Source organism: Gossypium hirsutum, chromosome D10, assembly GCF_007990345.1.
Source record: "Gossypium hirsutum isolate 1008001.06 chromosome D10, Gossypium_hirsutum_v2.1, whole genome shotgun sequence".
Classification (NCBI taxonomy): domain Eukaryota; kingdom Viridiplantae; phylum Streptophyta; class Magnoliopsida; order Malvales; family Malvaceae; genus Gossypium; species Gossypium hirsutum.
Genome location: NC_053446.1, coordinates 8,756,898 through 8,767,990, shown reverse-complemented (window position 1 = coordinate 8,767,990; position 11,093 = coordinate 8,756,898). Strand labels below are relative to the sequence as shown.

Below are 11,093 nucleotides of genomic sequence, written 5' to 3'. Positions count from 1 at the left end.
CCAATTTAGGCTTGATTATGGTCGAGCCGATGATGAATTTTAGGCCCAACCCAAAAAATGGCCTAAAATTTTGCCCAAACTTGGGCCATATTGAAAAATGTTAAACCTGAGCTCAACCCATTTTGACCCTAATAATTTTTTTAGATTATTTTTTATATGGAAACAAATTTTAAAAATATAATACACCAATTATGTAACAGCCCGGTCTAAACCCTAGTCGGACAGTGATTTCGGGACCATAAATCCGAATTAGAAAAATATTTTAATATTATTTTCTGTGTCTATTATGTGTGAATTTGCTTGCGTGAAATTTTCGTGTTTTAATTTTATCGTTTAAGTGTCCAATTAAATGAAAGGATTTAATCGCGTAAAATGAAAATTTAAGGGTTAAATTCAATAGGGCCGAATAACAGTTGTTCTTTTAATTTAAAGGCTTTATATGGCAAATAGACCATTATTAAAGCTAGTGGGAGGTATTTGACAAGAATGACCTTAGCATATAAGTTAGAAATTATTATTATTAAAGGTTAATTGGTAAATGAATTATAATGTATATATTATAATAAAACAAATGAAAATGTTAGTGGATTGTTCATCCACCCATCACCGAATGTTGAAAGAAAAAGAAAGAGTTGAAGCTTTGTTTTATTCGGCCAAGGTTGAGCTTGATTGAGGTAATTTTTTTAATCGGTTTTTGATAATTTTTACGTTTTTGAGATCGTTGCTTCGTGTTCTTCAAAACCCATGCTTTAATTTTTGGAATTTAGGATGTTTTTGTGATGTACCATTGATGATAGTTTGTGATTTTTGTTGGTTGATAGTAGAAAATAAAATATATGTGATAAATTATAATGTTTGTTTTTGAATTTTTGATGAATTTGATTATTTTGAGTTAAATTGTAAGAAATATTAAATTGAGGGACTAAAATGTGAAATAAATGACATGCAAGGACCTATATGAGACTAGGGAATATTCGGCCAAACTACATTGTGATTAATTTGAGATATTTTGTGTTTTGTGCAATTTGGAGTGAATTGTAAAAATGTTAAGTATTTGGGGCAAAATGGTAAATAACCCATTTATGTGTTTTTGGATGAAATTAAATGAAATTATGTTTGAATGAGTTAAATTTGAATGTGTTTAGATCAAGAATTAAAGAAATCAAACTTGAATCGGGGGAAAAATAAAGTCGTCGATTAGTCGATCCGTTCCGGTTTATCGCTATCCGAGGTAAGTTTATAATCAAATAGGTGTTATAATTTCTGAATAAATATTAATTATATATGCTGAAATGAAAGTATGCAAATATATATATAGCTGAATGTATTTTAGTCAGAAAGTAGAAATAGACGTGAATGTGATTTATCAATATTTAGCACTAAGTGTGAGAGTATGGGATAGCTATAGTTATATGAACAGCACTAAGTGTGCGAAACTAAAATGACGAGGTTGAATAAAGGGCACTAAGTGTGCGAAATTAAAATGGAGATGTTGAATAACAGGCACTAAATGTGCGATACCGAGAGCAATTTGGTTAGATGAGAAAGAGCACAAAAAAGTGCAACTTTATTATGGTCTGGAACAATTAGTTAGTACATGATAGATCAAGTATCAAATGGTTGAATAATGTATGATATCAAGGTAAGTTGGTTTCTTCGATTGTGAATAAAAAAAATGGTATATGAGGTAAATGAAAGTATATTAGTACATGAAGGCCTATATTCGGCCAAATGGTAAATATAGGTGATATTATAATTGTGAATTATATGCATTTATATATATGAATGAGCACATTTGGTTAAGAGTGGGATATGATTTGAAAATAAATAAATAAATAAATACGTCTTTAATTACATGTAGATCCGGCCAAGTTGAAATTGATTCTTAGTTATATATTAGATAATTAAATTTTGCAAGCTCAAAAGTATATATATATGAATATGATTGCATTATTCAGTTTTGTTATTGAATTATTAACATTATTGAATTGTCTATTTGATTATGACTTACTAAGCTATGATAGCTTATGGTGTATGTGTGTTCCTTCGGTTTTATAGATTTTGAAAGCTAGTTACGGGCTCGGGAATCGTCAGTAAAGTCAATCACACTATCGTCCGTTCATCGGTATTTATAAAAGTTAAATATAAAATCTATGGCATGTATAGGCTATACTACCTTTTGAATATATATATTGAATGAAGTGTGTATATATAATAAGCCATACGAAAATGGCTTGTTAATTTTGTTATGAATGGTTTCATGTTTTGATTAAATATTATGGTTGATGATATGGTTGTTTCGTAAATGGTTGAGATGCTAATTTAATGTCTTTATATTTAGTAATTGAGATTGAATTTGGATTATCATTTACTATGTGAAAGTTGTATATTGAGTTACTGTAATTATAGGATAGTTGAAATTGGTTATTTGCATAATGAATCTTATTTATGAAATTGGCCTTATTAAATGACCTTTGATTAATTGGGGGAATAAATAATACTAATATATACATGTATATATATATAGGATTCGGTGTTGGTATGTTTGGTATGAAAATGTTGAATATTGTTGAATTTGACATTAGTTAAAAATAAAATTATATTCGGCTAAAGTTTGAAAAATTGACCATATGAATAATAACTTTATTTGTTTGATGAACAAATATTTATATACAGTTTGATTAACAGTTTTGTGTAATTGAATAATAATATGCGAATATACTATGAAATTATATAAATGCTTATGGAATGTTTGGCCCAATGGTTATAAATGTTTGTATTTATAAGGTTGATATAGGTACATATATTAAAATATAATGATTACATGTAAAATAAGTAAATTTTGAATGTGAGTTTTATACACATAATTGGTCTTTGTTGTTTATAATAGATTTATTAGTCGAATAAGCGAAATGTGATATAACCGATAGTGGTGTTTGAAATATCTTGGATAAATTTTAATTATTAATTATATGTTTACAAATATGTTCGATACATGATATGAAATGACTCGTAATAAATTGATATTATATTTTTGATTTAAGATTAGGTTGTTTTAGTAGGTTGAACATGCAGATATTTATGATTATTCAAAATTAATTTTTAGTTCGTTAATACCTCGTAACCCTAATCCGACAACGGTTACGGGTTAGGGGTGTTACAAAATACACTAAAAATATTAAAATAAATATTTCCCAGCAAATTAAAAATACAAAAAAATATAAGCATGTGATTTGGGCCAAGTCTAGGCCAAAAAACCTACATGAGGCCCCACCTATTTAAAAAATAGGCCCTATTTTCTTTCCAAATCCATTTTTTGAAACTAAATTTTTTCTCAAAATCTCTCACTTTTTAGGTGGAGTCTAGACAGTTAGCCCGACCTATGATCAAGTCTAATCCCTGTTTAATTTTTAAGGAAATAATACCTTTTAAAGCCTGAGAAAGAAAAACTAATAAAACCCGGGATCTAAAGATAAAAAATTAATTTTAAGGTATAATAAATTTAAGGCCTAATAATTTATTAGGCCCTCCAATTTTATAAAAGAATACGTCATTTTAGCCCATTATTTAATTTTTCATCTCTTTCGGCCATTAAATTTGTATTGTTTGTCAAATTCTCCCAAAATGAATGAAAAGAATCAACATCTATAAACTTTGCTAATGTAGTATCCACATGGCAATCCATAAAAAAATAAAATATTATAATATTAAAAGCAAATCAAATTACCAATTAGGTTACTTTTGACAGATTCATTTTGTTGGAACCCTTTTAAACAAATAGTAAACTTAATCTGAAATAAATATAAATTTAAAATATATTCTTAAAGCTGTGAGATATAAAATTATATATGTGTACATAATTTACAAACCATTATAATAATAATATACCTATTTTATATATGCATACATGCATACATGTGTAAGGTAAGAGTGGAATCCAATTTCCTAGAAAGCATGCAGGCAAATTGCCATATGGAAGAACCCCTTAAAATGGCAGATGGAGATTTTGCTTTTGAATATTTTGACACGTTCCTTGTGATGTTTGTATATTCCTTCTTAATGGTCTCTTTCCCAACAAATCCGATACACAATATCGCAATTAGCAATTGGGGGATGAAATGAACGTTCAGAATACAGCATGGGGAGAATCTATGTTTTAACATATATTCCACCTTCTTTGCTTATGCTTTTCCATTAATACACTACCTTTATATTTAACTCAATTTTTCTTTCCTTTTTTATGCCAATTTCTATTTATCAACTCAGATAAATATACATGAATCATCCACGTGTTTGAAAAGGAGGGGAAAGGAAACAAAAATATTTATGCTTATTTTCTGATTTTTTTTCCGGATGCTGCTGTTGTATTATTTTATAAATTTTGAAGCATGTAAAATAACTAAATTCCTAAAAATAAAAGTATAAAAATTAAATTTTAAATTTACAAAAAATACATAGCCTTATGATAAAAGGAAAAAGTGAAACCCGGGTAGTTAAACATTGATGCTCTATTTGTTTAATTTTAATTTTTTTTTTTATAATTTTTAATAATTTATTTAATTAAACAAGATTAATTGGTCGAATGAAAAAACCAATAGATTAACCAGTTTTGTTAAAAAACATTGGTATGCTTGTTTTATTATTATTTTTTTAAAGAAATTCTAATTTTGGAAGATAATCTTTTTCATATGTTGAATTTTATCCAAAATTTTGATTTTGATTAAAAAATCAAGAAGATTACTAGAAATTAGAATTATGCAAATTTTTTATATCATTATTTGAATAATAAAAAAATTAGATGTTAGATAAGATAAGTGATCAATATATGATTTAAAAATATCCATTTCAATATAAATGTTTAATAATATTTTAATTTTCATAATTCTCATTATATTGCCACCAAAAATAATCATGGGAGAATTAAAATTATTTAAAGAATAAAATAGAGGAAATTTTTTTGGTTAGATGAGTCAAAAAGAAGTGATAGGAGATAAAGAGATGAGTAAATAAAAGTTAAAATATGTCTGTTGCTGTAGTTTTTTAAAATGTACCTTAGACATGATAACTACCTAGGATAGTGCCTCATCACTTTCTTCAGACCACTGCATTAGTTCCTTGAAGATGCGAATGTCCTCCAATATTAGCTTAAATCTCCAATTTGCTTGCTTTCAACGATGCTTCCAATGAGTTTATCCCTGGACCTGATGATACACGAAGTAATTCTCATTTGAATGGCTTTCGCTATCAACAATTTACGGGCTACCCCATCCTCATGATGGAAGAGTAGTCCATGATATTAAATGTGGTCTTTTAATCAGGATAACCCAGGAAATAGTCGTATTCCTGTTCCTTCTAATTACAACTCTGGCCAGATTTGGAGTTATTCCCGCATCTTAGGAATTTCGCAGTTAATCCGTGTTTTCTTGTTCTGGTTTATGAGCTCCATTGCTGCCTTCATCAAACAGGACTTTACTTCTATGAATCTAAACATTCCGCATGATGATTGGATGTAATCCTCTTTTGAACTTCAACTTTGCATGGCAATGCATTGTCTAGAATCTTTCATAGAAACATGACAATTTTGTAAAGTAGTTTAACGGCCCATAGCAACCTCCATACTTTCTTGGGGATACTTGAATTGGGTGAATTAATCTTCCCATCATTATGATTACTCAGTTCATGGAAGTATGTTGATTTCACATAGAATCTTCCATTACGATTTTGCGGCTCCTTCAAAGAACAACTTTGATTCCTACTATCTTTGCATCTCCAATTTGGGCAGTTCATTGCGAACTAGTTCTGAATTTGTTGCCATTCCTAAGCTTGATGTTTTCCATCTAGAATTACTTTGCCAAGTGATATTATGCTTGATTACATCGTCTCAATTTATGTAATATACTTTCTTCCACCCTTGATTCTCAAACCCGCCAAAACTTGCACATTAGTAGATCTATTTTGTTACATATGTTCTTTGGGGCTTGGAAACATAAAAAATAATAAATTGGCAAGCTCAAGCTAAGTTTTTCACCTTGTTCAAGTAATTTGGCTTTCCCGGAAGAACGTTGAGATTCCATTCTATTTGTTGTAGATTGGAAAAACTTACCATTCTTCCACATGCCTTACTTCATCCCCAGACACTTCCCAACTTCCATTGTGGTCTTTACTTGAAGTATTTCTTGGAATATCCTTTTAAACTTGGAGTGACAATCTCTGTTGATCATGAACTCAACTTGTTATAATTTATGCAAAGCCTCCAGAAAAAGTAAAATTGGTTAAGCATACTTTTGATTGCATGACACAAATCTCTATTTACTTTGAAAATAAAAAATTATCATCAGCAAAAAATAAAAAGGATTATTGGTATACTCCTTCCAACCTTGAGGCTCGTATTTTCCCCTCTTGTTCCGCCTTATCGTGTTTTGACAAAGCATAAATAGGTAGGGTAATCTTAAACCTCATTCAGGACAAAAACTACATACGAAGGATCTGGTAAGGAACAATATAAATGCACTTCACGGTTAGGTCCAAAGTTCCCTTGAATTTCCTTTTAATAAATTGCAACAGCTCCGATGCCAGAACAACATTATCACCCTCGAATGAGAGCATTTTGAAATGGGGAGACAATCGCCTCCAAGATTGGCTCAAGTCACTGAAACAAAATCTTACTGATAACATTATATACCATCTCCTAGGTAATAAAACAATGAAGGTTTTGTTTGATTCTTTAAGCATTCTACCCACCTTAAGGAAGTTTAGGCATGAATCAATGTTGAAAGAATATGGGGGGCTTTAAAAGGTCCCAAATCAAACATTACTTTTTGGATATCTATCTCAGTGAAAGGAGAACTTAAAAAATGCTTAAGGCCTCCGGTACCCTTGGTATCTCCAACTCATTTAAGAAATTATCGATATCATCCTAACTGTTACATTCTGGCCTGTTGAAATTAAAGCAACACGATTTACATGGACTGATTCAGACCACATTACTTTGTACTTCTATTAAAAACAAAACTTGCATGTACTGATACGATACCAGTCACTATATTTAAGAGACAACAAAACAATGAATCCAAATGCCGTGAACGATACCAAGACAATAAAATTATCCTTCAAAACTTCACAACAATAAGTCCCATGAATGAATGGAAAAGATTTATTTATTTGGCGATGCATTTTAAGTTTACCAAAAAAATTCCCATACCTGTGTATCAGTCTAAAGTACCATAAAGAAACAGAGAATACCATCTCAAAACCAAACGACAGATAACAGCTTTTGAACATTTGAAGGTGCATTGTATATTGGAACATCATTTAATCGTCTTCTGCAATTTTATTCCAACAGGAAAAAAAAATTCAAAGTTGCAATTAATGATGATCATCATCGCCATGTCCGTCTGGAGGTCCTCCAGGTCCCACAACTTCCAGCTGCACCACATAGGTAGAAATTATTAGGCAAAACACAGGGAATTGGATGAACCACTGGTCAAGCTTAAAGTATACTGCTCTCACTTCACCCTTAAACCTATTCATGTTCACCTAAAATCAGACTTTGGTCTTTGGGTCAATACATGCATCCGTGCCATTGTAGTTTTGTTTGTCAATTGAGAATCATCTAGAAAAATATCGTATAGCTCAAACATTTGCAACTCGATAAAATATACGAGGTTATTAGTTGCATTCACTGATCATATTTGCAGAGTTCTAGATGAAGTAACCAGAACCAAGTTGGCCAACATAACAGTCATTCATAGAAGCTATTTATTGCACAAACTGGTTGATGAACCATGCTCAACTAGGGCAAACGAGGGCAGCCTGAGAATAGACTAATACTGCTTATTTGTCCCACAATGCCCCAGATGGTTAGCAATTAATTCGGGTCTTCAGAGTTTTGGGTCCATGTATGGGCTACCAGAAATACCTAAAAGGCTATGGATCCAATGAATGCAAGGACATTGACATTTAGATGTAATGCAAATACATCAGCTCAAGGTTTGGACATAAGGAATGAATGTTCTCTAGTTCATGATATCCACTTACCACAAAATACTGTGAGCAAACTGGACACTCATGTGGTTTGCCTTTCTCCAGCCAAAACCAGACAACATCATGCTCATCCTCTGCATTTTTGTCATAAAGCAAATCGAACGTACACAAGTATTAATTCAAGTAAAATGACTCAATTTTGTACAGTTTTGACAAAAGCATAGAATAAAGACCACAGTTAGAACTTAGAAGAGCAGAAACAGAGAATTGAGGAAGGAAACATACCGCCTTCACCTCCTGGGCATCCAACTATTCTCTTGTCATAGTAGGACTTGACAACAGCAGGAGCTTCCTACAGGCAGATAAAATAACTTCTACCATCAAAAGTCAAGTCATGACCTCACTCTTATGATTTTAATAAAGGTCAAAATTTCTGGGTTTTTTTTTTATCAGAAAAATTTCCAGTTTCTAGCAGAATAGAAAGCAGGCATAAACTCAAAATGATAAATTTACAAAGAATATTACTTGGAAGCCATGATTCAACAGTAAATGGATAAAACACTGCATCTCATCCATATGTAGAAAAGAACTGCATTAAAATCTTTAACAAATTCAGAAAACAGAACCTTCTGCACAAACAAATTTTTACTTTGTATGATATCTATAATATTCTAGTTTCCGAAGAAGTGGCAAATCCATCATCTAGAAAGCAACTTAGACCATCCCATGTTAATTTTGCTAACAAGAGAATATTAACGACCCAGGTTGGGTATATGGATTGTTACCCTCAGTGGAGGGTCAAGGTTCACTGTTCAAGAGTCCCAACCCCTAAGGCCTAGTCTACTGATGATCAGAGACCCACCGGTGACAAGACATGCCAACGAAGAAAAAATGAAACAAATAACCCCTTACTAGAGAAAAACTAAATTTGAGGAATAATATAAGTTGATAACACAATCACTTACAAGTAACAAATACAGGAATGAATCCTTGGAAGTTCCAAATAGTTAATAATATTGAAAATATATGTTGCCAAAGCACCAAAATAATGCAATTGGTAACATCTTTTTTGCAAACATTCATTCACACTAAGGATTAAAAGTAGTTCCAGTATACATCAATAACAGGTAATCAGTAAACCCATTTAAATAGAAGGGAACAGAATCCAAGCACTTGAAGCCATTATAAACCAAATAAATTATTAAATGCAAGGAAAATATAGAAGTAATTCATAGCGGGGGTAATTGTCAGTATTTAAACACCATCTGCCACTGATTAAATATAAGATGACACAGACATGATCAAATTGAGATTCTCAGTTGTAATAGATGGGGAGATACCAACCTTTGTGCCAAAAGGACCAACAGGGTTGTTTACATCTTCAAGGATTTTCTTTCCCTAAACAAGATAAAGCAAAAAAGAAAATGAGAATGAGAAAACACCAGCCTCTAAACTTAGAAGGCAATAAATCAAATTTCGCCATAATGCTCATAAGTTATTACAACATAGTCGACAATTCGAATCTTCTATAGTATAAAAGTAACACCAAAAGAAAGTTCTCATATTTAAAAACCAAAAAGAGAGAGAACAGGAAAGGGAAAAAAAATTGCCTGAAGCTCAGACTCAAGCTCCTCTCGCTCATGACCTGTAGCGATAGGCATTACATCCTCAACTCTCTTCTTCACAGCAGTATCCGCTACAGAAACCAAAGCAATCGAAATCAAAAACCGCAAAACCAATATCGGATGCATCAACTAACACTCAAACAGTATCGCTTTCCAAAATAAACTAAATCTAACTTAACCTCTTCTTCTAAAAACAACATCTAAAAGACTATCTAAGGGATGCAAAGCTTGAATTTTTTTTTTAAAGAAGAAGAAGAAAAAGAATCACAGACGAGGATCTAACAAAACTAGGGTTACCTGACTCGGCGGAGAAATGGAAAACGAGGAGGGAAGCAGAAGGGGAAGGAGAAATGTGAGATTTGAATGGAAACGGCGCCGTTTTAGACGCGGATCGGCATGGAAGTGCTGCCAGAGATTTGAACTGTGAAGTAAGTAGCCTTCTCCACATATTTCGGAAATCAAAGGACCGTGTTTAGGTTTTGATGATCTCAGGTCACGCCCCGGCGCTTTTTCTTTATGACGATCAAAAAAAGCGACTGCAATTTTTCTCTATTCTTTTCCCCAGTGCGGATAAAGGGAAAATGGGATTTCAAAGAACGGGGGAGGCTGCGGAGTGATGATGGGGTTCAGTGTTTGTTTATTTCTTTGGGGGAATATTTAGCACGTGCCAATGTTGTTACACGTGTGTACTTTGTGGAGGTTTTCGGGTTTCCGGGTGCGGTTTGAGTTTTTATACGATTGGTGAGGTTGGGACGGAGAAGTTGCCATGTGCCCTTGTCATCCTCCCAGATCAGTTTGGAATGCTTCTAGCGTTGCCGCGATTCCACGAGGGAATTTAAAAAGTTATAAAAGAAAAAAGGTAAAACATATATTTTATATAATAATCAAATAAATTTTTTTTGTTCAAATGGAAAATTTGAATATTTAAAAAATTATGATTTTAATAATGAAAGGACATGATTGATATAATATTAATGGTTTAGAGATATAATTAGAACGTTTTGAAATTTGATAACCAACTTAATATGAGGGTCATAGTTTGAAAATGACTAATGAAATTAATTCTAACTAAAAACTAAATATGAACCTAATATTAATGAGAATTTGAAAGAACAAAGTTGATAGTTGCAAGAACAATGAAGTAGTGCTAAGAGTAGTGACAACTGTGAGTATCATTGCAAAGAGCAACTATGAACACAATACAATTGTTTGTACAGTTCAATTTTTCTATGTTAGTGTGGCATTTCCCAAAAAGATAATTCATTATCTTTAACACATACAAATAGTTATTTAAGTCCCATCATATCTCGATATAGTAGCCTTACATTTGAACCTAAGATTTAATTCTCTCTCCTCTAAGTTTTTCCTTCTGAAAAATTTAATTTGTAAATCAAATTATTCTCTTGTTTTCTTAAAAAAATGCATTATTAAAATAGGATTATTAAATGAATATACAAGGGCAAAACTATTTGTATCAATTTTATA

At 31.7% G+C, this 11,093-nt stretch overlaps 1 protein-coding gene and 1 long non-coding RNA gene across 2 annotated transcripts; one reads left to right on the top strand and one right to left on the bottom strand.

Annotated features, from left to right (window-relative positions):
* The first annotated feature begins 574 nt into the window (after nucleotides 1–574).
* On the top strand, nucleotides 575–2,306 carry LOC107916076 (uncharacterized). The gene is made up of 3 exons (XR_001689369.2): nucleotides 575–674; nucleotides 1,146–1,231; nucleotides 2,059–2,306. It is a non-coding gene; the product is annotated as an uncharacterized lncRNA (long non-coding RNA).
* A 4,833-nt stretch (nucleotides 2,307–7,139) lies between these two features.
* LOC107913912 (cytochrome c oxidase subunit 5b-2, mitochondrial) lies at nucleotides 7,140–10,411 on the bottom strand. The gene is made up of 6 exons (XM_016842580.2): nucleotides 9,906–10,411; nucleotides 9,594–9,679; nucleotides 9,328–9,381; nucleotides 8,269–8,335; nucleotides 8,038–8,117; nucleotides 7,140–7,425 (listed from the first exon to the last, which is right to left on the bottom strand). The coding sequence occupies exons 1-6, from the start codon at nucleotides 10,054–10,056 to the stop codon at nucleotides 7,366–7,368; spliced, it is 498 nt and encodes a 165-aa protein (XP_016698069.2). The 5' UTR covers nucleotides 10,057–10,411; the 3' UTR covers nucleotides 7,140–7,365.
* Between the last annotated feature and the right edge of the window lie 682 nt (nucleotides 10,412–11,093).

Bases quoted from the DNA above. Each gene is read 5' to 3' on its own strand.
- LOC107913912 (XM_016842580.2), bottom strand. From the start codon at position 10,056: ATGTGGAGAAGGCTACTTACTTCACAGTTCAAATCTCTGGCAGCACTT. The intron at 9,382-9,593 runs GCAATTTTTTTT...TATCTTGTTTAG, and splicing joins AGCTTGAGTCTGAGCTTCAG to GGAAAGAAAATCCTTGAAGA. The intron at 8,336-9,327 runs GTTGGTATCTCC...ATCTGCCTGTAG, and splicing joins TTGGTCCTTTTGGCACAAAG to GAAGCTCCTGCTGTTGTCAA.